Here is a 26434-nt window from a genome sequence, read left to right as displayed (position 1 = left end):
CCACCTGCATTACAGCAGCTGATTTAAGATTTGGATAATGAGTGCGCAGGGTTTATTCCTATATGCTTTTACATTATCCAGTACAAAAAGGGGGAAAAAAATCCAGGGACAAAAGTCACATGTCTCATGAAGGTATGAGGTTTACATCGATTAACAATTATCATCACTTAGTAGTCAATCAAAATAACATTCTGTTGTACAGAGTCAAAAAAAAAAAAAAAAAGACATTATATATTAGATGTATAATGATGGTCACTAGATTAAGTGGCAGCTTTTCTTACCGAATCAGGCTTTACATTTGGAAACATCTAATATTGCCCATATATGATTGAATCTGCATAACAGGCTTCCTGTAAGTATATAGGAAACATAACTAAACCACTGTTAGGCAAAGTTTTTTCCTTACAAAAATAATAAAAAGTTGTATTGTGGGTTGCATGCAGGCTGCACCACACCAGACTAGGCAACCACAATAACTTCAGCAGAAAAATGTAATTCTTATTTATACGCCCTCATGAGCAGTGTTCAAAATTGTTAACAGAAGTCACTATTCAGCCATAATAGCTATCCTGTGCAAATGATGCATTGAACCTTAGTAAGAAAAGCATCGGCTGAGAATACAAAACGCATAACAAGTAATACTGAACTTCTAGTGTCAAGAGTGGTCACAGAAGAAATCTTGCTCATTACTCCCTGTATACTGAAGGTCTGTTCTTTTCAAGCAGACTTGGCATAGATTTACATTACAGGACAGTGCAGTCAAACACCTGCCTCACATAACCTAGTACTCAAGACAAATATTGTATAATGAAAAACTGAAAGGAATGATTTCACATAAAAGGTACATCAAAGACTAAGAATGAATAGAAAAACTGCAAGATTCAAACCACCTGCACTCATCGTGACAAATGATTGCCTACTGTCAAAACACCCCTAAAATAGGTGCTTTGGGAATTGACTAAGAAATAAAATCTTTAACTAGAAATTCAATTTCTAGGGGTTATTTTAATTAAAATTGGCACTAGTACAACTACAAAAATGCAGTGTGAATTGAGGAGTATTAGCCTTATAAGGTCATTCTCATATAGACTGCTAATATCACTATTAGAACACAGTTGGATACATTACCATTTCGCCTGCCATAAGTGATGAAGCAATTGCAGCCTGAGCAACACCTGGGCTGCCATCATAGCTCATGGCAGGTGTCCCAAGAGGTGGGTACTTCTGTGCTGCAGCACCATATGGATCTTTGAAATAAAATAAAAATCCATGAATGGCAAATGTAAAGCAAAGCAGTTAACTATTTTAATGTGCTTCGTACAAAGCAACTGAGTGGTTTCTCACCTGTCATGGACATAGCGTTTGCTCCCATGCGCATATCTCGCTCCCTCTGTGAAGGAAGTTTGTTAGATTAAATTAAAAAAAAAAACAAAAAAAAAAAACAAACAGTAATTTATTTTGACTACACCTGTGTAAAGGTGTATGTAGTTACTCCCTAATCATCCATTTTCCAGTAGATCTGGTCACATGAAAGCCATTTCAGCTTGTCAGATCACAGCTATGTATGAGCTGTAAGTCGCTTTTACAATGTAAGCTTGGCACCTCATTCCAATGCTTTAGATTTATACTTCCATGTCACACAGAACCCGATGTACCAGCAAGTCAGAATAGCCATCATGTGACACAGAAGAGACCAAGAGGGAAATCAGTCCCCATTCCCTCCAATTGTCAAGATCCTTGAAAGATGAGCCAATCTACCTTTATTAACGCTAACCTTCCATAACTGAAAAACATGCATGCAACTGAAGCTGAAATGTTCTGGGCATTCTCAAAACACTGACCAAAAACCTGTCCCAGCTTTTACATATTTTGCCACTTGACAAGTGCAAGATAAGCAGAAAGCTACACCATCTCAAACAGTAAAATCTGACTGTGGCACACAAGCCATCCAAGATTAAGGAGCTGAATTTGGTGCATATTAGTGTGCTTTTAATTAGCAACAAACATCTCAGATAAATGTCAACCAAACACTTACTGGGTCCATGTAACCCATACGATAGCCCTCTTCTCTTTGGCGTCTCATCTGCTCTTCCATTTCACGCTGACGAATAATCATTTCTTCCTCACGTCTGCGTCGTTCCTCTTCTTGTCTGTTCAAAATGGAAACATTTTTTGAGCTACATGTTTAATACTGCACATGGGACCAAAAGTGTCAAGCCTAAAACATTTTAGATTTTTATACGTATGTGAATAGTAGTCATTTTATGGAGGACTGCAATTCTGGATTATATTTCAACAGAACTCTGCTTTGTGCAGTGCTGCCTAGGATTTTATGAAGAAAAAAAAAAAACCCTGACCAACAAGTTGTAAAGCATGTCAGTGCATGTGCCAAAAAAGTGGCTGTCAATGACTGCACCATGTCAGACTATAGAAACATGCCCCAACGAGTCTTATTTTAGTCAGTAACTAGTAAGATGGGACAAATCATGACATTGCTTAAGAATTTGATGTGCAAGGATCACCACAACCCTGTGCCCACCATGTCACAGCTAGGCAAAAATAGAATGAAAAACAACGAAAAGACAAAATGACTTGCACAGCCTGATGTTTGAAAAATTGCAAGATTTTGTGAAGCAGTTCTGGCATAAAATATTTGTTGAAACCAGGTTAAAATGTTTACCTTAACTGCATCTCCTTACGCTTTTGCATTTCCTGATTGTGAATTTCTTCCATCCGTCTAAGCTCTTCCTGACGTCTCAGGAGATCTGTAAGTAAAAAAAAAAAAAAAAAAAGCATATTTACCAAAAATGTATTAAGTGCATATTTTACTACACAAGGCAGCAGGCCAAAGACTTTGTTCCCATTTATATGAACAATCTAGCTGTTTGGCAAAAGTTTCTACCTTTTTCTAATGCAGCTATACATAAAAGGAAAGCTGGCATCAGGAAGATTTTAAAAGCCAACAAAATCTTTGTGAATACAATGGTCAATTAGGTGAACAGCAAACTGCATTGTTTAGATAAGCACTATCTTGGAAGGGGCCCAATTAACTATTACTACCAGCAGGTCCAACAAAAGCAAACTAACCTTGTCGAAGCAGGTTGGCTTGGTGTTCATGGAAAGCATCTTCCATTTCACTTTCAAGCTTCTCTTTAGCATCTTTCATATTTTTTTCCACTTGTTGCCTCTGCTGTTTCTCCATGTCATCCAAGGACTTCCACCTTTGGGAATATTCAAACTCAAAGGAGCCATGTTGTGCAAATCGAGGCGGTACCTCCCTCTCCCTGTTGAAAAGATTGTTTGATAAAGTTATACTGAATGGACATTTACTTCCCTGACATTCATAATTGTGGACTACACTTACAAGAGCAAGGTCAATTGTTAAGATTTCAGACTCACTTTTGATACATGTGGTTCTTCTGCGCAAGTTTCTCTGGAAGCCCATCCTCATCATCAAATTGCTCCAGGGGCTCCACAACAACAGGCATGGGCGTCCTTTAAGGCATGTCAAAGAAGCAATAAAAGTTACATTGACAGGTTTACAAACTGATATATACACCAAAATACTGAACACAGATTAGTAGACTGCTGAAAAGCAAAAGACTTACGTGGTTAAAAGAAACACTCCTTCTGTACACCTGTCAAAAGCCTTTCTGGCAGCTGGTTTGGCAGCAAATTCAACTATTCCCTTTCCAGTGGATCGGCCTCGGTCATCCACTATAACTACTGCCCTTTCAACTGGTCCAAATTGACTGAAGGCTTCTTCCAAAAGCTCATTTGATACATATGGAGACAAGTTTCGCACAGAAAGGGCAGCAGAATGGGTGGCAAACCGTACTCTGAGCTGACGGCCCCTCATTGGGAAATCATCAAGCTCTGCTTTGGCAATCTCAGCCAGTGCTCTAGTTTCCTGAAGAGAAGCACAGAAGGGCACTTTAAACCACACAGTAATTATACAACTACTTTTAGATGGCATATAGCAGTGCAGTTTTAATTCAGTCATTCACATGATTGAAAATGGCACCGATAACTATTGTGTTAACACCTGGTCCCATGGCACACAAGCTAAGTACTAGCTTTATACAGTTACTCCTTCTGTGGCTGAGGCTATGTGCACACGGTGCGTATTCTGCTTTGGAATTTTCTGTGCAAAATTTACTAAATCCACAGCATTTTTCTTTCGGATTAAGTGCATTTTTTGTGCGGTTTTACTGCATGTTTTGTGCGGTTTTCCCCTGCAGTTTTCAACCTGCGGATTTCTATAATGCAGCAAAACCGCACAAAAGTAGTGACATGCTGTTTTTTTCCATTCTACACTAAATCTTCGCAGAAAAAATGCAGCATGTGCACTGTGGATTTCGTTTTACATAGGCTACAATGGTACTGTCTATCACATTCAGTTCTGCTGCGTATATGCAGGGCCAAATCCGCTGCGTATCTGCAGCAGAATCCGCACCGTGTGCACGTAGCCTAAACCTTACAGAAGCTCATCTGCACTTTGATCGCTGCATCTGAACTGAAAACTAAATGGTTGGATATTTCCTTTTTATTGACAAGGGGCTTAATTAGCGCCATACACGCAAGGACCCAAGCCTTTATCTTTCAAAGCAGATGGTTATCAACCATAACCTGCATCAGCCATCAGAGTGGAGCACCATCAACCTGTTGAATTCTGCGGTCGTTCACATCAGTGTGAGTAAAAATCTCCTATGAACACTGGCCACAAGTTGGCATTCACCAGAAGATTGTTACAACAGGCTTGGTTGTTTTCTACAGACCCTTGCTTTCATGACAATATGTGACAGGAACATCAATGGGTGGTATTTGTAATACGCTTACACAGTTGGTGCGGGTTAAATCCTGCTGTCTCATTTACAGCTGAATTTAACTGGTTTAAAGCAGTCATGTGCATGAAAAATACAGACTCTAGGGGATACTACATATGTCATGTTGTGAAAAGGTTAAAAAAACAAAAATGTTTGTTATTTATGTAATCGCACTGACTCGCAGAATAAAATTGCAGGGTCAGTTTTACAGCATAGTGAACAAGACAAAAAAACAAAACTTTTTTGAAACGTACTTTTAATTTTTTTCCACAGAGCATCACATGATATGAATGAAGTCATTCAAAAGTACAACTCTTCCTGCATAAACTCTTGCATCTATTACAGAAAGCTTAAAAAAAAAAACAAAAAAAAAAAACACTTAATAGCCAAGCCATGAAGGGATTAAAAGGAACCTGGCAGGAAAAGGCTGTCAAATATGCAGACACCGTGTTACGCCTCTTTCACACGTCCTGTTATTTCCAGTACCAGAGATATCCGTGTATAATACGTGGCAATTGTGTGCCTCATCAGTACCACACGGACAGCGCCACCGGGGAAGAAGCACTACAGTAAACGCTGTTCCCCAGCAGCAGGTGCTGAAGACTGCCATAATCGTTCTCCCCTGCTCTGCCAGCAATCAGCACGAGCAGGGGAAAACCACCATGGTTACTTACCGGTAGCCGGTTTTTCAGAAACCCATGACAGCACCACATGAGAGGGATCCGCCCCGCCAGGACAGGAACCTACTGAAATATAAGGGGCGGCACCTCTCCCCCGCTTCAGTTGGATTACAGAGCATTGAGAGGACTTCCCGGTTAGTTACATGTTTATCCAACACCACATCACACAAATACACCCGACTATTGTGCACACCCATACGGTGAAAAAAGGGGGGGGAATATACGGGTGCTGTCATGGGTTCCGGAAAAACCGGCTACCGGTAAGTAACCATGGTGGTTTTCCCTTCACCCATGACAGCACCACGAGAGATTTTTGGAGACTTCGAAACACCTTAGGGAGGGACCACCGCTTGCAGCACCCTTCTACCAAAGGTCAAGTCAGCCGAGGAGGATAGATTTAATCTATAGTGCTTAAAAAAGGTTGAGGGTGAGGACCAGGTAGCGGCCTTACAAATTTGCTCAATTGATACCTCTGCCTTTTCAGCCCAGGAGGTCGCCACGGCTCTGGTGGAATGAGCCTTGATGCCATCAGGAATCGGAACACCACTAGCTGAGTAGGCTACACTAATGGCCTCCCTAATCCATCTGGCAATAGTCCCTTTCGATACTCCATAACCTTTCCTGGCACCCTGGAAGGCTACAAATAGGGACTGGGACCTCCTCCACTGGCTGGTTACTGATATATACTCTAAGAGGGCTCTTTTCACATCTAGATTATGGAATTTCTCCTCTCCTGGGTTTTTCGGATTTTCACAGAAGGAGGGGAGGACGATTTCCTGGCTACGGTGAAAATCCGACACCACTTTCGGTAAATAAGCAGGGTCTGTTTTTAGGACAATTCTGTCCTGGTATACCTGGGTATACGGTGGACTAACTGATAGGGCCTGCAGGTCACTTACCCTACGTGCCGATGTAAGGGCCACTAGAATAATGGTTTTTAGGGTAAGATATTTCACTGATAGTTGTTGTACTGGTTCAAATGGTTCCTTTGTGAGAGCTTCTAACACAAGGTTTAAATCCCAGGGAGCCATTTTTTGCGATGGGACTGGTCTAGACCTGTGGCAGGATTTAATAAACCTAGCTATCCATCTGTTTGCCGCTATGTCACAATTATATAGAGCGCCTAGCCCTGAAACTTGTACTTTGAGTGTATTTACCACTAGGCCTAGCTGTAGACCTGCCTGTAAGAACTCTAAGATAGTCTTGATCGGGGGTTCTTGGTCTAATGGTTTCCCCAGAAACTGCAGAAACTTATTCCATATTCTACCGTATATATTAGTTGTTACTGGCTTCCTACTTTTCATCAGTGTAGCCACCAACCCAGGGGAGAATCCTCTATTACTTAAAAGTGACCTTTCAAATTCCACGCCGTCAGATGGAACCCCTTGACTTGCGTGTGGAATACCGGACCCTGAGCTAGCAGGTCTGGAATCTCTGGCAGTACCCACGGATCTGAGAGGGACATTATCTGTAGTAGTGAGAACCATGGCCTTTTTGGCCAGAACGGGGCTATTAAGATCACTCTGGCCTGATCTTCCCTTATCTTTTTCACTACTACTGGGATTAGAGCTACCGGAGGAAAGGCATAACTTAGCTTGAAATCCCACGGAATTTGCAAAGCGTCCACTGCCCATGGCTCTTCCTTTGGGTTCAGTGAACAGAATCTTTTTACCTGCCTGTTGCTTCTGTTGGCAAAGAGGTCTATTATTGGCTCTCCCCAAAGATGTACTATCTTTTGGAACACTACCCGATTCAGGGTCCATTCCCCCTGTTTTAGTGTGTTGCGGCTTAGGAAATAGGCTTGTGTGTTTTCTACCCCTCTGATGTGTAGGGCTGATAGGGAGTGTAGGTGTCTCTCTGCCCTGTGAAAGATCTCGTTGGTTTCGAGCATTAGGGAGCGTGACCTTGTCCCTCCCTGGTGGTTGATGTAGGCTACTGTTGTCCGACATAATCCGGACATTGCGGCCTTCTAGAGTGGGCATGAATATCCTTAGGGCTCTGTTTACTGCCCGTAGCTCTCTTAGGTTGGAGGATGCGTTTTGCTCTAGGTGTCCCCAGGGTCCCTGGGCTACCAGTCCCCTTAGGTGCGCTCCCCACCCCGAGGAGCTTGCGTCTGTCATTATCACGTCGGACACTGGCTTCTGCCACGATGTCCCTGTTAGTAGGTTTGCTCTGTCTAGCCACCATCTGAGAGAGCCTTTGGTTTTTACGGAAAGTTCCAGCCTTCCTTCTAAACAGCCTTTTAGCGACTTCTGTGCTGATAGGACCTCTGCTTGTAGTTGACGGGTATGAAATTGTGCCCATCTGACCGCTGGGATACAGGCCGACAGAGTGCCCAACAAGGACATTGCCCCTCTCAGGGTCGTGTGAGGTTGATCTATTGTTGCCAAGATCATATCCCTTACCTTTTCCACCTTGGCATCTGGTAAGAGACAAATTTGTTGATTTGAGTCCAAGATGAAACCTAAGAACATTTGCCTTTGTAAGGGTTGTAGCCTTGACTTCTTGACATTCACCATCCAGCCGAGATTCTGTAGGGTATCTATCACCCTTTCTACTTGCTCTGTGCAGTGACGTTCTGAGTTGCCCACAATTAGAAAATCGTCTAGGTAGGGTATTATAATTGTGTTGTGGATGCGGAGGAATGCTGTCATCTCTGCAACTACTTTTGTAAACACCCTCGGTGCTATGGATATGCCGAATGGAAGGGCTCTGAACTGAAAATGTTTGAGGTTGCCCCGAATGTAGAGCGCTACCCTTAAGTATTTTTGATATTCTGAATGGATCGGGATGTGGTAGTAAGCATCCTTTAGATCGACTACCGCCATGAAGCAGTTGTGGTGTAACAGCCTTATAGCTGAAGTCACTGACTCCATTTTGAAGGTTTGGTTCTGTATCCAACGGTTGAGGCCTCTCAGGTTTATAATCGTCCTGAACGAATGATCCGGTTTTTTTATTAGAAAGAGGGGCGAGTAGAAACCCCTTCTTTCCTGTCCTCTTGGAACCTCGATCAGGACATGTTTGTCCAGCAGGCTTAGGATCTCTGCCTCTAAGGCCAACTGTTCTTCTACCCCTCTCCTGACTGGGGTCACCACAAATGATGCTCTTGGCTGTTGAAAAAAGGGGAATTTTAAACCTTCCTTTATGATGTTTAAAATCCAAGTATTGGAAGATATATTTTCCCAGGCCTGACCAAACAGCATCAGTCTCCCCCCTACGGGGATGCCGGCGTCATTGAGGGGACTTTTTTGCAGATGAAGCGGCTCCCCCGAACATGAATCCAGACTCTTTCTTCCTCTTGTCTTCCCATCTTTTCCGATCTCCCGGAGGCCGGCCTCTATTGAATTTCCCCCTCCGAAAGAGCGGTCTTCTTTGATCTCCCTGAAACCTGGGGAAGCCCTTCTTATCACCCGCTTTTTCCTAGGATTTCGTCCAGATTTTTTCCAAAGAGAAATTGTCCATCACATGGAAGGGAGCATAATTTGGCTTTTGATTGTAGATCTCCCGGACACCCTTTAAGCCATAACGCACGCCTTGCAGCATTTGATAGTCCCGCTGCTCTCGCCGTCAACCTCATGGAATCGGCCGAGGTGTCGGCTAAAAAGGCGGCTACTCCGTGTAGCAGATACATGTCTCCTAAAATTTTCTCCCTAGACATCTTGGAAGCAATTTTTTCTTCTAGCTGCTGTAGCCAGATCATTAAAGACCGGGCTGTACAGGTACCGGCTATCGCAGGTTTTAGTCCCCCCGCTGTTGCTTCCCAAGCATGCCTTAGGTAGGAGTCTGCTTTCTTATCTAGTGGATCTCTTAGTACTCCTGAGTCCTCTAGGGGCAGGGCCGACCTTTTGGATGACCTGGATACTGCCGCATCGATTTTTGGGACCTTGTCCCATATTTCCGTATCCTTAGGGTCAAAGGGATATCTCCTTTTTGAGGAGGAAGGAAGGCTACCTGATTTTGCAGGCTTCTTCCACTCCCTTTCGATGAGCGCCTGGACTTTTTCATTAACTGGAAAGGTGCGTTTCTTCCTTTCCTGTAACCCACCAAACATTACATCTTCTAGGGATTTGGTCGCTTTTTCCTCCTGAAGGCCCATAGTTGACCTAATGGCTTTAAGGAGACTATCAGTATCCTCAACCGGAAAACACGGTCTGCCCCCTGTGTCACTATCCGAGGAGGAAGAGGACATGCGCTCAGCCTGATATTCGGACGAGGAGGAGTCTGATGAAGAACTTGGGGAGTTTCTTCTACTTTTTTTCTTTTTCTTTAATAATAATTTAAGTGAACCTTCCACCTCTGATTTTATGACAGATCTGAGGTGAGTTGCTAGGCTCAGCACTTCCTCCGCCACTGTTTGCTGTATACAGCTAGCGCAAAGGTTTTTTTGCCAATCTTTCGCTAGGGGGTTCTGGCATATCGCACACTCCCTATTATTTCTTTTGCTCCCTGCTTTTTTGCCTTTCACCTAAGGAAGCAAATAACACACAAAAAGGACCCTATTAATAATGGTCTAACATTCACGAAGATCCACTCACCACCCACAAAATCGGGTACCAGGCTGGAAGGCTGCGCTGGAGCATGTGGTCTGTGTTCTCTCGATCTCGAGGAATAATTTGATCTATGGCTCGGACGGCTGCTGCTCTTACCGCTCGAACGGCTACCGTGCCGAGGTCTGCGACGGGGGTAGAGACAGTGGGGACGGTGAGCGTTCCTGCTGTGACCCCATTGTAACAGCCCGGCCGTTCTGCTCCTTGCCTCCTTTAAATAGGCCCCGGTGAGCGATCCTTTTGACCCTCCCCCCTGCGACCGCCGGCCACTCTTTTTTTTCTTCTTCTTCTTTTGTGGCCGGCGCCGCACTAGGCGCCATGTCCGTCGCGTCCGTGACGTCAGCCGGCGCATACCCAAGCTGCACCGCGCCGCTGACGTCAGGCGCCGGAAGTCGCGCCCGGCTTCCCCTGTCCCAGGGAGAAGGAGCGAGCGGGCGCGCGCAGGGGGAGGGAGGCACGGAGGAGCGCCCCGAATGGAGGCCGCCTTACCGCACCCGCACGAACCCGGGGCAAGCTGACCTGCTCTTCCCGCGCCGGCCCTGGGTCCATGTCTTCATCCATGGCAGGCACCGCCGCTGTCAGCCTGGGATCCCGCTCCAGGACAGGAACCCAACTGAAGCGGGGGAGAGGTGCCGCCCCTTATATTTCAGTAGGTTCCTGTCCTGGCGGGGCGGATCCCTCTCTCATGTGGTGCTGTCATGGGTGAAGGGAAAATGAGCATTATATTAAAGTCCGAACGACAGCAGGTGGGGGCTTTTGGGACAATTACTCCCATCATCCGACACTTGCTGGCACTAGTAATAGTGACCGCAAGAGCAGATGATCAGGGTTTTCCTCAGCTGCCACCTGCAATCTAATGAAATAAATGAATAAAAAAACATGATGTGGGATAACCCTATTTTCTTCAACCAACCAGGCAAAACTCACAGCTGGGAGCTGCAACCCTCAGCTGTTACCAAGGCTGGTACTCAAGAGAGGTCCCCACGCTGTTTAATTTTAATTAAAAAAAATGCGCCTGAAGAGGGCAATGTGCCAAAACGCACGTTGGGGTGGACACCATCTAGGAGTTCTACATCTCCAGTGCAAGTATGTCCCCACATTTTAATTTTTCACCTGGTTCTCTGCTCCTTATTACACTTCCAACTAGGTTGAGATTCTATGTGCACCTCACTCTGGTAGTCATACCTTTTATATTTAACACTTGCTTACACTTTGAGCGCATTTTCATGCTGTTTAATATAGGTGTATACCATTGAAAGCTGAATAATTATTGTTGCTGTCTGGCATTTGCCAGATACACTTCACTTGCACTTTCATTCACTTTATTCTTACATCATTGATTTTGAATCACTTTTAACAATTGTTTTGTGCAAGTAGATTTGACATCGTTTTTTGCACATTTTCACCCCGTTTTACCTTGCAATATTTACCCACTTTCAGACTCCCTACACTCATCACTGTCCCCAATCTCCTCCTTTTCCTGTCCTGATCTGGCTGTTCATCACTACAACAACACTCTTAGAAGCACCTTTGACCAAGTAGTTCCCCTCACCCTCAGAACCTCCAGGCACAGTAAAACAGCCCTGGCTCACATCGCAAACTCAACTCCTCCAGCGATGCTCTAGGAGTGCTGAACACCTATGGAGAAAAACCCACACACCAGACGACTTCATCCACTTCAAATTTGTTAAGAACCTATAACACTGCCCTTCACCTTGCCAAACAGACCTACTGTATTTTTCGGACCATAAGACGCACTTTTTGCCCCCAAAATTTTGGGGGAAAGTGGGGGGTGTGTCTTATGGTCGCAATGCACGGTACCTGGTGCGCTGGTGGCAGCAGGCGAGGCAGCGGGCTGTGCCCCGGTGCAGGGGCGGCGGCTCCGCCGGCGTTTCTTCGCAGCCCGGAGGCCCCCGCACACCCCTTGCTGGGCGCCGCCATGTTGCGGTGGCCTCCAGGAGCATGGCCGCCGGCAAGATGGCCGCCGGTCCGGGGACAGCGCATGTACAGCTTCAAATCTCGAGATTTGAATCTCGTCCCCCGAGATCTCGGCACGAGATCTGAAGCTGCGCATGCGCCATCCCCGGACCGGCGGCCATCTTGCCGGGGTCCATGCTCCCGGAGGCCACCGCAACATGGCGGCACCCAGCAAGGGGTGTGCGGGGGCCTCCGGGCTGCGAAGAAACGCCGGCGAAGCCGCCGCCCCTGCACCGGAGCACAGCCCGCTGCCACCACCGCAGAGCCCACCTGTCCCTGCCTCAGCTTCCCCTGCCCCAGCACAGAGCCGCCACCACCGCACGAGCCTGGACCACTGAATGACCCCTGTGACTACTTCTCCACCTGTGCCGGATCCCTTCCCAGGTAAGCTGAATTCGGACTGTAAGACGGACCCCCATTTGACACATTATTATTTTTTTCCCTATTTTCCTTCTGAAAATTGGGGTGCGTCTTATGGTCCGGTGCGTCTTAATAGTACGAAAAATACGGTACTTCACCACCCTGATCTCACTAGCCAACAACCCCAAGAAACTTTGACACTTTTCACTCCCTCCTCAGGCCAAAAGCACAAGCCCCCTATCACAGACATTTGTGCTGATGACCTGGCCTCCCACTTTATAGAAAAAATTAGATAATATCTGTCAGGAAATCTGCTCCCAACCACCAAGTTCTGTGACTCCCATCCCTTCCTGCATCTCCCCTGGCTCACTTTCCACATTTGATCCCATCACAAGTCTCCAGACTCTTCCTCTCATCCGACTACATGCACTACAGACCCCATTCCCTCACATCTCCTTCAGTCTCTCCAGTCGTCACAACTTGCCTAACTGCAATCTTTAATCTCTCCCTCTCCTCGGCCATTTTCCCATCCTCCTTCAAACATGCCATCATTACTCCACTAAAGAAACCTGCTCTCGACCCATCCTGCACAAACAGACTAGTCTCCAGTCTCCCCTTCATCTCAACTTTTGGAGCACCTAATTTACTCCCGCCTTACCAGTTACCTCTCCACTTACTCCCTTCTAGACCCTACACAGTCCGGCTTCCGCCCCTTACATTCAACTGAAACTGCACTCATCTGCTCATTCTTCTTGACCCATCTGCAGCTTTCGACACTGTTAACCACCATCTCCTACTCTCTAGGCTCCAGTCACTAGGCATTAAGGACACTGCTCTCTCCTGGTTCTCTTCCCATCTCTCTGACCGCTCCTTCAGTGTTTTGTTCTCTGGCTCCACGTCATGTCTTCCTCTCGCTGTCGGGGTACCTCAGGGCTCAGTCCTTGGCCCCCCTTCTCTCTCTACATGGCCCCAATTGGACAGACCACCAGCAGATTTGGCTTTCAGTACCATCTTTATGCTGATGACAACTATATACGTCATCCCCCGACCTTACCCCCACTGTACTACAGAACGCCAGTGACTGTCCGCAGTCTCCAACATCATGTCCGCTCCATCTGAAACTTAACATCTCCAAAACCGAACTTCTGCTCCCGCCATCTACTAACCTCCCTAAATCTGACATTTCCCTCTCCATGGGTGGCACCATAATAACACCCCAGCAGCAGGCACGCTGTCTGGGTGTTATGTTTGACACCAATCTCTCCTTCACATCCCATGTACAATCTCTTGCCACTTACACCTAAAGAACATCTCTAGAATCCGCCCTTTTCTCCCCATGGAAACAAAAACCCTCACTGTCACATTGATCCACTCATGCCTGGACTACTGCAGCACTATTAACCCCTTAACGACCAGGGGTATTTTTGTTTTTGCATTTTCATTTTTCCCTCCCCTTCTTTCCAGAGCCATAGCTTTTTTATTTTTCCGTCTATATGGCCATGTGAGGGCTTATTTTTTGCGGGACGAGTTGTACTTTTAAATGACACCATTGGTTTTACCATGTCGTGTACTCGAAAACGGGAAAAAAATTCCAAGTGTGGTGAAATTGAAAAATTTGAAAAAAAAAAAAAAAAAAATGCAATCCCACACTTGTTTTTTGCTAGGTTCACTACATGCTAAAGATGACCTGCCATTATGATTCTCCAGGTCATAGACACCAAACATGTCTATGTCCTTTTATCTAAGTGGTGAAAAAAAATTCCAAAGTTTGCTAAAAAAAAAAAAAAAAAAAATTTGCGCAATTTTCCAAGACCCGTAGCGTTTCCATTTTTCATGATCTGGGGTCGGGTGAGGGTTTGTTTTTTCCGTGCCGGGCTGACGTTTTTTAATGATACCACTTTTGTGCAGATACGTTCTTTTGATCGCCCGTTATTGCATATGCAATGTCTTGGCGACCAAAAAAAACGTAATTCTGGTGTTTTGAATTTTTTTCTCGCTACGCCGTTTAGCGATCACGTTAATGCTTTTCATTGATAGATCGGGCGATTCTGAACGCGGTGATACCTAATGTGTATGTGGGATTTTTTTTTACGGTTTTATTTTGATTAGGGCGAAAGGGGGGTGGATTTGAACTTTTAGGTTCTTTTAATTTTTTTATTTTGAAACTTTTTTTTTTTACTTTTGGCATGCTTCAATAGCCTCCATAGGAAGCTAAAAGCATGCGCAACCAGATCGGCTCTGCTACATATGGGCAATGAGCAGATCGCCCATATGTAGCAGATTTGCTACTGTGCTTTCAGCGCCGACCACCGGGTGGCGCTGAAAGCCATATACCTGGAACAACCATAGAGGTCTCAGAGACCTCTGGTTGTCCAGGCAACATGACGCCGACCCCCGATCACGTGACGGGTAGGCGATGAGGTCATAACCTCTGGAATGTTCTACCCCAATAAATTAGGATTATCCACAATTTGCATGGTTTCAGGCGCTCCCACAAAACACATTTGCTCAGAGCGGTCTATCATGTTCACTAATCAAAGTCATTTTATGTATAATTGTGCATGTGTAGCCCATTCACTATCACCATCCATCCCTCACGATGGCTGGACCGTCATTGTAAATACACCATTGTAAATACAAACCTGTACTTTGTATCTCCTCCCCCACCTCATTGTAGATTGTAAGCTCTCACGAGCAGGGTCGTCTTATTTTCGCTTTAATTATTGTATTGTTAACGTTGTTACTTATGACTTGTGTTTTGAAACTGTTAAACTGTAAAGCGAAGCGGAATGTTGGCGCTATACAAGATTATTATTCCTGGGTGTGCGTCCTTGTATTTCTGAAGTTTTTTAATTCATTGTAATTGTCCTGTATTTCTTTTACCAACCAGATTTAATAAAGTTACTATAATTTGGACTATATGTCAGTAAAAAACTCAAAACTTCCCCTCCCTTTCTCAAAAAATAGTTGTAGAATTGATGTTTTTTTTTTATTATGTTCACTAAATGCTAAAACAGACCTGCCATTATGATTCTCCAGATCATTACGAACCTACAGATAGAACATGTAGTCATTTAAGTGGTGAAAAAAATGTCAACAATTACAAATAAAAAGGCAAGATTTTGAGGCCTGTAGGGTCTCCATTCTTGAGGATCTGGGCGAAGGCTTATTTTTTTTGCACGCCGAGCTCACGTTTTTATTGATACCATTTTGGCATAGATCTGACATTTTGATCACCTGTTTTACTGAAATGCTGCTGCGACCAGAGTAATTCTGGCACTCTCATTATGCCATTCACCAGATTATTTCTTTATATTTTTGTAGATCGGAGTTTCTGAACGCAGCAACACCAAAATGTGTATTTTTTTATTTTGAATGGGGCAAAAATGAGAAGATAAGATTTGAACCTTTGTATTTTTGTATAGATTTTTGAAAACTTTTCTTCACTTGCTTCAATAGTCTCCATGGGAGACTCATCCGATCACCTGTGCCACACAAATAATCATCTGCTATGAGCACTGACTGAAGGGTGGCACTCACAGCAGATCAATGACAACGACAGGGGTCTCCTGCAGACCCCGGTTTGTCATGGCAACCCATTGGTGCCCTATGGTCATGTGATGTGAGCGCCGATGGGTGGCAACAGTGACGTGCTTTTGGAGCAGCCATGTTAAATGCCAGAGATTGACAGCGGCATGTAGCATGTTAACAAGCAGGCGGGATCACAACTCCAACCGTGGAAGTTAAGGGCACATGTCACTTGACATGTACCATAAAACATGCGGACTCAGAGCCCGCTTGGAATGCAGGGACACTACCTATGACATGTATATATACACGCAATTGGTTGTAAGGGTTAATGGAACATTCACGAGTCACTTGAAAAATCTCTCCAAATAGCCATAAACTAAAATGGATGTATAAGCTCAACAAAAGCGTGGCCTTCACTACAATGTAGACTGCTGTCCACAACTAGGCACTTGGGGGGATACCTTTCATTACTATGATCCAACCCAGATGGTATTAGCATCAAGTATTTATGCATTTGATCCCTGGGGTTTTAACTAGGATTATATTCCCATCTCCAAAATCCTATCCCAATATCCAGTAGGTATATGAATATTAGCAAATGCCTCAAATTAGACATGTAGTATAGGACTTCTGATTTGCTAGGTCCCCTACCCCATGGTCGTAACCTTGGATGCCCAAGCTACTGCAATGCCTGCACATGGGGCAAGCCACATCGCACATAGAACCACACATGTCTAACTAGGCATCTGCGACCACAGTGCCTACCTATCGGGATGGGAACAGCCCTTTAATGATAGGTGGTATGAAGTGAAACCTCACCAGCTTGATGAAGCCAAAGCCCTTGCTCTTGTTAATGAACACTTCTCCGGGATCTCCATATTTCGCAAAAAACCCCTTGAACTCGTCATCTGTGATGTCAGTAGGGAGATTGCCCACAAACAGCCGGCAGCGCTGCGTGTACGTCTTCTCTCCAGGCCTCTTCAGGAGGGACAGTGTAGCCCGGACGCCCTGAAATTCAGAGGAAACAGATTCCAACACCGGCAGCTCAGCACCCACGGTGCCCTCCTCCCCTGCATGCAGCCCCGGCAGACACGCTGCCACACTAGGCCTTCACGTGCCCCCACCCCCGTAGTGTGCAGCAGCCCGCAGCCTCCGGGCCCCCTCCCGCCTTCTGGCTCGCCGGTGGGCGGGGCTTGCACACAAAATGGAGGCGACAAAAGACGACCCAGCCGCCATTTTGTACACTTCCTGCACTACACAATATGAAGGCCGTCAAAACAGTAACCAACCCATGTTAAACAGCACATGTCACTCACGTCATTCCAGCCGCTTTCTTCGTCTACTTTCACCTCAGGCTGCGGCGGGTGTGACTGGAATCTGGACTGGTGCGGCCTCTTTTGGCCGGGCTGAGGGTTGGGCCCAGGCCGCTGCCTTTGCTGCTGCTGCTGTGGCGGAGCAGGCCTCTGCTGTTGCTGCTGAGGCGGAGCGGGCCTCTGCTGTTGTTGTGGCGGAGCAGGCCTCTGCTGTTGCTGCTGAGGCGGAGCGGGCCTCTGCTGTTGCTGCTGAGGCGGAGCGGGCTTCTGCTGCTGCTGCTGAGGCGGAGAGGGCTTCTGCTGAGGCGGAGCGGGCTTCTGCTGCTGAGGCGGCTGGGCCTGCGGCTGAGCGGGGCTCTGGCTGGGGGGAGGGGTGGCTTTAGGCGGCGGCTGCTGCGGCGGCTTCTGGGCCTGATTCGGGGTCGCCGGTTTCGGCGTTGCGGAGGGCGGCGGCTGCTGCGGCGTGCTGCCGGGCTTCTGCTGAGGGGACGGGGTTGGTTTGGGCTGCGGGGAGGCGGCAGGTGGCTTGGCAGCGGGAGTCTGAGGCGCGGCGGGCTTCGCTGCGGGGGTCTGCGCGGTCTGGGGCGCCTTCGGGGGCTCCTGGACAGCGGCCTTCTGCTCCTGGCTGTTCTGCTGAGCCGGCTTCTGCTGCGGAGGCGGCGCTGGCTTCTGCGCTGCTTGTTGCGGCTGCTGCTGCGGTGGTTTCTGCTGGTTCTGCTGCGGTTTATTCTGGTTCTGATAAGCCGACGAGCCGCGGTTTGAGTCCATGTAGCTTTGTCCACGGTAGGAAGACATGCCGCCTATGCCTCCCATACCGCCACGGCTGCCATTACCCCGACGGTAAATGTTCATTCCCATGCCTCCTCCGCCGCCGCCCATGCCACCGCGGTTTCTGAATCTATCACGAGACATCGTCGTCGGAGATTAGTTTCAACGTTCGTCACACTAAAATGGCGTCGCAGACGAAGAAAGCGAGGCGGCTTTGTCCTTTCCTTATGTAGTAAGTCTCTGAGTACGCCCCCTTTGAATACTAACCAATAAGACAGTTCCTGCCAACTAACTCCAGAAGCCTATTGGTTGATGGTTTAGCTAACCGGAATAGGAAACGTGACTGCTCTATTAGAATTCCAACAATGATTGGGCGCTGAGATGATTGACAGAACTAACAACCAATAAAGATACTGCTATACACTCGCTATGATTTGTAAAATGTAAATGAACGGCGGAAGCAGTGTCGCATATTCCTTGCATGTATAGCGTGTGTATGGGAATGCATTACTATTCCTGTAGAATCGGTTATAAATGAAGTAATCTGTATCGATGCCTGAAACACTGCTGTATTTGTACGGGCTTATTCACACGTTAGCATTTAATGATAGCATGTGCACAGCGTTTTTTTTTCCATAGGAAATAAAGGTACTGTACATCACAGCAGAATCCGCAGCGTGTGCACATAGCCTTAAGGGTTTAAATAAACACACAGCCTTTTTATTATTACTATAGGACCATTGATTCCATGGTGCTGTACATGAGAAGGGGTTACATACAAATTACAGATATCACAGTAAGCAAACTAACAATGACAGACTGGTACAGAGGGGAGAGGACCCTGCCCTTGCGGGCTTACATCCTACAGGCATATAAAGTATTTTAATGATATCATACACTACACAGTTTTGCCATCTTTATTTTTCTGCTAATCCAAGCGACGCCCTTGATCTCCTGTAAATAAAGATAATATAATAAACCAACAATATACCTTAGGCCCCTTTAACACTTTGAGTTTTTTGCCATCAGTCACAATCCGTCCTTTTTTGAAAAAAACGGATCCAGCAACTGATACCGCTGACTGAGTTTGTTTCTCTTATTGCAGAGACACACTGGCGTATTTTTTGTTCCAGAATCGGATCGTAAAACTTGCCCTGGCCGGAACCTCTGACCTGAGCTTGACAGCTGCATAGTAATCCATCATGCTGTCATGCTCAGGTCAGGAGAGGTGCCGGCCAGTCCGTGCTATGCGATGCGATTATCGCATGAGAAATTCGGCAGTGTGACTTCAGCCATACACTTGTATTAGCGATGGATGGCCACACGTTTCGTTTGCCGGATCCGTCAAAAAACTTTTGTCCGGCGGCCGGACTTGACGCACAAAGCAACTTTTTTTTTGTGTCCGTCGAAAAATCAAATGACGGATGCTGGTGATGGATCCAGTTTTTTTGACTGAGCATGCTCCTGACAGGTTAAAACACAAAAAAAGAATAGATATATACACATAGAACATATATATATATATATATATATACAGTGCCTTGCGAAAGTATTCGGCCCCCTGGAACTTTTCAACCTTTTCCCACATATCATGCTTCAAACATAAAGATACCAAATGTAGATTTTTGGTGAAGAATCAACAACAAGTGGGACACAATTGTGAAGTTGAACGAAATTTATTGGTTATTTTAAATTTTTGTGGAAATTCAAAAACTGAAAAGTGGGGCATGCAATTTTATTCGGCCATTATTATTTGTTGCGCCACCTTTTGCTGCGATTACAGCTGCAAGTCGCTTGGTATGTCTCTATCAGTTTGTACATCGAGAGACTGAAATTCTTGCCCATTCTTCCTTGGCAAACAGCTCGAGCTCAGTGAGGTTGGATGGAGATCGTTTGTGAACAGCAGTTTTCAGCTCTTTCCACAGATTCTCGAATGGTTTCAGGTCTGGACTTTGACTTGGCCATTCTAACACCTGGATACGTTTATTTGTGAACCATTCCATTGTAGATTTTGCTTTATGTTTGGGATCATTGTCTTGTTGGAAGACAAATCTCCGTCCCAGTCTCCGGTCTTTTGCAGACTCCAACAGGTTTTCTTCAAGAATGGTCCTGTATTTGGCTCCATCCATCTTCCCATCAATTTTAACCATCTTCCCTGTCCCTGCTGAAGAAAAGCAGGCCCAAACCATGATGCTGCCACTACCATGTTTAACAGTGGGGATGGTGTGTTCAGGGTGATGAGCTGTGTTGCCTTTACGCCAAACATATCATTTGGCATTGTTGCCAAAAAGTTTGATTTTGGTTTCATCTGACCAGAGCACCTTGTTCCATATTTTTGGTGTGTCTCCCAGGTGGCTTCTTGCAAACTTTAAACAACACTTTTATAGATATCTTTGAGGAATGGCTTTCTTCTTGCCACTCTTCCATTAAGGCCAGATTTGTGCAGTGTACGACTGATTGCTGTCCTATGGACAGACTGTCCCACCTCAGCTGTAGATCTCTGCAGTTCATCCAGAGTGATCATGAGCCTCTTGGCTGCATCTCTGATCAGTCTTCTCCTTTTTTGAGATGAAAAATTAGAGTGAGGGCCAGGTCTTGGTAGATTTGCAGTGGTATGATACTCCTTCCATTTCCATATGATCGCTTGCACAGTGCTCCTTGGGATGTTTAAAGTTTTGGAAATCATTTTGTATCCAAATCCAGCTTTAAACTTCTCCATAACAGTATCACGGACCTGCCTGTTGTGTTCCTTGGTCTTCATGATGCGCTCTGTGCTTCAAACAGAACCTGGAGACTATCACAGAGCAGGTGCATTTATACAGAGACTTGATTTCACACAGGTGGATTATATTTATCATCATTAGTCATTTAGGACAACATTGGATCATTCAGAGATCCACAATGAAGTTCTGGAGTGAGTTTGCTGCACTGAAAGTAAAGGGGCCGAATAATATTGCCCGCCCCACTTTTCAGTTTTTGAATTTCAACAAAAATTTAAAATAGCCAAAAAATTTTCGTTCAACTTCACAATTCTCACCCACTTGTTGATTCATCACCCAAAATTTACATTTGGTATCTTTATGTTTGAGGTATGTTAGGGCTGGCGGAACGCACCAAATTATAAAGTAGTAGTAGGTGCGTTCGCAGCCTGGGGTCCACCGTGCAGAGGTGGTACACTGCTGCTATACAATGGCGGATGAATAGCGCGGCATGAAAACAGTCACACGTGGGTTACGTCACCCAGTGTGAACAGGAGCGGACTCTGTTAATTCACTGAGCCGCACAACCGCTGAACGTGGATGCCGGAGCCTGTTTAGCTCACAGAGCCCGGCCAAAGAGCGCACAGCAAGCGGCCACTCAACTCTACCCCAGGACACGGGGTTAGAGTCCCTCTAGGCCCACTGAGCACGCGGCGTCGCTGCCACGAACGCCGCTATAGACGCTGGCTATGGAGTGTGGAGCACTTGCACTGAGGCGTGCCAAGTCACTGATGATGGCTAATGCCTGACTCAGACTCTGACCTACCTACGCCTAAGCCTGGGCACTAGCAGGCTAGGCTGCGCAACACATGCATACCAAGGGTAGGGGTTTCATAATGAGTCAGTCACCAGAGACATTCATACGTGCATTCATCACTCCTTATAGTCTGAAAATACAGTCTATCCTAGCGCATGGCCCAGCGGCCATGCGAACCTTTTATAGTCGCGAGCGTCCGGAACCTTCCTGGCTTCACGGATGGGCCAATCAGAACAGGAGCAGGACCTGAGCACGTGACCTTCGATCTCCAATGGGAGATCACTCCACGGGCATGCTCTGTGGCCCGACATGGGGACTTAGTCCCTGGAGAATCTCGCTGCTGAGCAGCATGTATTGCCATAGCTGTGCCAGAGGTGGCAGCAGCAAGCAAACCCACGGAGCTGGTCTGGGCAGAGCGCCGGGACCGATGAGTTTGCTGAGCAACCTCCTCTGCGGCTGGAGAGGAATGGGAGACCGCTGGAAGTAAGGCTCGGAATTCCCGCTGTGCAGTGACAGGAACCCGACGGCTAACATTGGCCCCCTCCTCTCTGAGCCTCACTCCGCAATGAGAAGAGGAGCTTCTCCACCGGCTCCCAGGTCCGAGCCTCTGGACCATGACCCTTCCAATCAACCAAATAAATTTTTTTGCCCCGCATCATCTTGCATCCCACGATGGCATTGACCTCAAACTCGTCTGACGACAGGTCTGATGTCCTGGCAGATGGCTCAGAAAACTGAGACATGTGAACCGGCTTAAGGAGAGACACATGAAACGTGTTCGAGATGGCCAAGTGTGGTGGAAGAGCCAGGCGGTAGACCACAGGGTTGATCTGCTCGAGGACCTTGAAAGGGCCAATATAGCGCGGTGCGAACTTAGCGGATTCCACCCGCAGCCTGATTTTTCGAACGGAGAGCCACACAAAGTCGCCAGGGGCGAAGGTCAGAGCCGGGCGCCGGCGAGTGTCAGCGGAGGACCTCATTCTCTCCTTGGAGGCCCGGATTGCATCCTGCGTGCGATCCCAAATGTCACGTGCCTCCACCGCCCAGTCTGCCACCCTAGAGTCGGTGGACGACACAGGCATGGGCACGGGGACGCGCGGGTGCTGGCCGTAGTTTGAGAGGAAAGGGGTCTGACCGGTGGAGTCGGCCACAGCGTTGTTCAAGGCGAACTCCGCCCACGGCAGCAAGGATGCCCAATCATCCTGCCTGGCCAAGACAAAATGTCGCAGATATGTTACCAGGGTTTGGTTGGCTCTCTCAACCAACCCGTTCGTCTCGGGATGATAGGCCGAGGAGAGATTTAGCTCAATGCTGAGCAGAAAACAGAGTTCTCTCCAGAACCGAGATGCAAACTGAGGACCCCGGTCGCTGACAATCTTATCCGGCATGCCGTGCAGGCGGAAAACATGTTTAATAAACAACACTGCCAGGCCCCGTGCTGAAGGTAGCCAAAAGAGTGGTACCAGATGCACCATCTTGGAGAAATGATCGGTGACCACCCAAATGACAGTGCTGCCGCTGGACTTGGGCAGACACACCACAAAGTCCATACCGACCATCTCCCAGGGCCTGTCCGCAACCAGCAGAGGATAGAGTAACCCAGAGGGCCGCTGCCGAGAAGGCCGATTCTGGGCGCAAGAGACACACGCCCGAATATAGTCCCTGACGTCACGGGCCATATGCGGCCACAGTACGTCCTCACCAGGAGTTCAGAGGTCCATTTGATCCCGAAATGGCTACCCACCCTGGACGAATGAGCCCAAGAGAGAACCTTCGGTCGCAGATAAGCAGGGACCAAAGTCTTGCCCGGAGGTACAGACTCAAGAGCAACCAGAGCCACGGTCCTCAGGCTCTCTGATGGGACTATCAGCCGAGGCTCCTCCTCTGATGACACCACGGAGCGAGAAAGAGCATCGGCCCGGACGTTCTTCTCCCCAGAGAGAAAATGCAGTGTGAAATGGAATCGGGAGAAGAACAAGGACCATCTGGCCTAGCGAGAATTCAGCTGCTGGGCTGTCTGTAAATAGACCAAATTTTTGTGGTCGGTGAACACCTGGAATGGGTGGCGAGCCCCCTCCAGGAGGTGTCTCCACTCTGAGAAGGCCAGCTTCATTGCTAGCAACTCCCTGTCCCCAATGGAATAATTCCTCTCCGCTGGTGTGAAGGTCTTAGAGAAGAAGAAGCATGGGTGCTTCCGACCTTGCGAATCCTTCTGAAAAAGGACCGCTCCACCTCCAGGATGAAGGACTTATCTACATCAGGGCGATGTAGAATGGGAGCGCTAGCGAAGTGGGACTTAATGGAGGCGAAGGCCTTGGAGACAGTCTCCGACCACAGTTTGGGATTTGCACCCTTCTTGGTGAGGGCTACCAAGGGCGCTACCAAAGTTGAGAAATGGAGAATGAATTGGCGATAGTAATTTATGAACCCCATAAAGCGCTGCACCGCTTTGAGAGAATGGGGTTCCTGCCAATCCATCACTGCCTGTAGCTTGGCAGGATCCATGGCCAAACCCTGGGCTGAGATGATGTAGCCCAGGAAAGGCAAGGACTCCTGCTCGAACACACATTTCTCCAATTTGGCATAAAGAGAGTTGGCCCGCAGGAGATCGAAAACTTTGCGAACATCTCTCTGGTGGGAGTCAATGTCTGGAGAGTAAATGAGAATATCGTCCAGATAGACTACTACCGAGGTGGTAAGCATATCCCGGAAGATGTCGTTCACAAAGTCTTGGAAGACGGCTGGAGCGCTACATAGCCCAAAGGGCATCACCAGGTATTTATAGTGCCCGTCTCTGGTGTTAAAAGCCGTCTTCCATTCGTCCCCCTCACGGATGCGAATCAGGTTATAGGCTCCCCGCAGATCGAGCTTAGTAAACACTCTCGCTCCACGTAGCCTATCAAACAGTTCCGATATCAAGGGCAGAGGATACTTGTTCTTAACGGTTATGGCGTTTAGGCCCCTGTAATCGATGCATGGACGTAATTCTCCATTCTTCTTTTGGACAAAGAAGAATCCCGCTCCCGCCGGAGACACCGACTTCCTAATGAATCCTCTTGCCAGATTCTCCCTGATATACTGAGTCATGGCCTCTGTCTCTGGGAGAGATAGGGGATATACTCGACCCTGAGGAGGCTCAGCACCGGGAAAGAGGTCAATAGGACAGTCGTAAGGGCGGTGCAGCGGAAGGGTCTCTGCCGCTTTCTTGGAGAACATGTCTGCATACTGCTGATATGGCTTGGGAAGCGAGGAAAGATCTGCAGGAACCTCAGAAGTAGCGACCTGTACGCAGTCCCTCAGACACCTACCCTCGCTGGACTTGCTCCAACCGAGAATTTTTACCGAAGACCACTCCATTGTCATGATCCAGTGTTGGATCTGGCGGTATTAAAAGCACAAAGTGAACTTTTTTTACTTTGGAAAGTTCAAAGGTGTTTTGAGCTTCGGCCATGTGGAGACCTGTGGTAATTGCTGCCGGTCCTCACTGAGGTGCAGTGGGGAGCGGCAAGGTGTGTTTAAGCCGCTGCAGTAGCAGTTATCAGGGTCTGGGGCCTCTGCTCAGATAACCAGAGAAACAAAAATGGCGGCTGCGGTCTGGCAAAAGCCCCTAGAGTCGCTGCTGGGGAGCGGGACTTGCTCATGCACGGGGAGGTACCCAGGCAGGTGGGAGGAATGGTGCCCCACGGAGCTGCCTGGTATTCCCCGAGGTGAAGGGGTACATCCCTGTGGTGAGCAGACTAGTTGTATAGTCGCTGCTGGGGAGCTGGACTTGCTCATACAGGGGACGCACCCAGGCAGGTGGGAGGAATGGTGCCCCACGGAGCTGCCTGGTATTCCCCGAGGTGAAGGGGTACGTCCCTGTAGTGAGCAGATTGGTGAATAGTCCGCGGGGCTCATGCCAAATCTTCGATGCCGCCCCTCCTGGTCGTGTGGAGGCGACCAGCGAGTATATATATATTTTCCTCCATATTCCTGCGGCTATGGTACTAAAACCCCCTAGAGTCGCTGCTGGGGAGCAGGACTGGTTCATGCAGGCGGGCGCACCCAGGCAGGTGGGAGGAATGGTGCCCCACGGAGCTGCCTGGTATTCCCCGAGGTGAAGGGGTACGCCCCTGTGGTGAGCTGACTGGTGTGATAGTCCGCGGGGTTTTACGCCAAATCTTCATACCATCGAAGAAGCCGCCCTCCTGGTCGTGTGGAGGTGACCAGCGAGAGTATATTTCCTCCATTTCCCCGTCCCCTTCTCCTCCTGGTGTGTGCAGCAGGTGTGCTGCGGGGGAGTAGGGACAAATCTCTACCCTCGCCATTAACCAACCCTAGGAGGCGCAGTCCTCATGGTGAAAGGGTTGGAGGGTGGTGTCCCTTGGTGAATAGTGGGGGTGTGAGTGTGGTGACACAGGGGGACGCCTCTGTTGTCAAGTCCAGAGTGAGTTCACCAAGTTATGACAAATGTATGTGTGCAATAAACGTTCAGGTCCGGACCTGTGTGTGAACGAGCATGTATGGGTCCCACCAAAAAACATCTTGGAAATGTGTTGTGGAGTCTGATCAGCTCTTAGCATACATACACATACATAATCTCGTTCCCCAGGTCGGCGCTGTGGAGATGAGTGGTGCCTCCAAAATGAACATGTATTGCCAATACCAGCGGTGTTTGTCATGAACCTGAAGTGTCAGGTAATGGTGGGGTGAACTCAGGATCTGGGCGTCCCCGCTGTAGGTGTTTCCCTAGTGAGGGGTGGTCTTGAGGGTCCAGAGGCCCCTCATTAAGGAGGGGGTACTGTCATGATCCAGTGTTGGATCTGGCGGTATTAAAAGCACAAAGTGAACTTTTTTTACTTTGGAAAGTTCAAAGGTGTTTTGACTGTCCCCGGTGGTGGTTGTGGTATTGCACCTTAGGTTAGGTTGCACTTAAT

The 26434-nt window shown here is 47.5% G+C and overlaps 1 protein-coding gene across 4 annotated transcripts in view; it reads right to left on the bottom strand.

Annotated features, from left to right (window-relative positions):
* The window catches only part of SFPQ (splicing factor proline and glutamine rich), a 40680-nt gene extending 22461 nt beyond the window's left edge, over positions 1–18219 (bottom strand). For 2 of the 4 annotated variants that reach the window (XM_073563127.1, XM_073563134.1), the window contains exons 1-10: positions 17238–18219; positions 16741–16929; positions 3609–3910; positions 3400–3495; positions 3088–3284; positions 2681–2765; positions 2036–2150; positions 1345–1390; positions 1129–1247; positions 282–350 (exon numbers count right to left, since the gene is read on the bottom strand). In XM_073563127.1, the coding sequence (XP_073419228.1) occupies positions 309–350; positions 1129–1247; positions 1345–1390; positions 2036–2150; positions 2681–2765; positions 3088–3284; positions 3400–3495; positions 3609–3910; positions 16741–16929; positions 17238–18146 (2100 nt within the window). In that variant the 5' untranslated portion in view covers positions 18147–18219 and the 3' untranslated portion in view covers positions 282–308. The remainder of the gene's footprint in view (positions 1–281; positions 351–1128; positions 1248–1344; positions 1391–2035; positions 2151–2680; positions 2766–3087; positions 3285–3399; positions 3496–3608; positions 3911–16740; positions 16930–17237) is intronic. The other 2 variants (XM_073563121.1, XM_073563136.1) reach the window with 1 other exon arrangement.
* Positions 18220–26434: the final 8215 nt, after the last annotated feature.

Source organism: Dendrobates tinctorius, unplaced genomic scaffold (genome assembly GCF_039654945.1).
Source record: "Dendrobates tinctorius isolate UK_male_01 unplaced genomic scaffold, ASM3965494v1 ptg000015l, whole genome shotgun sequence".
NCBI lineage: Eukaryota > Metazoa > Chordata > Amphibia > Anura > Dendrobatidae > Dendrobates > Dendrobates tinctorius.
Note: the sequence above shows the minus strand (reverse complement) of the source record. Positions and strands in the feature narration are given on the sequence as shown.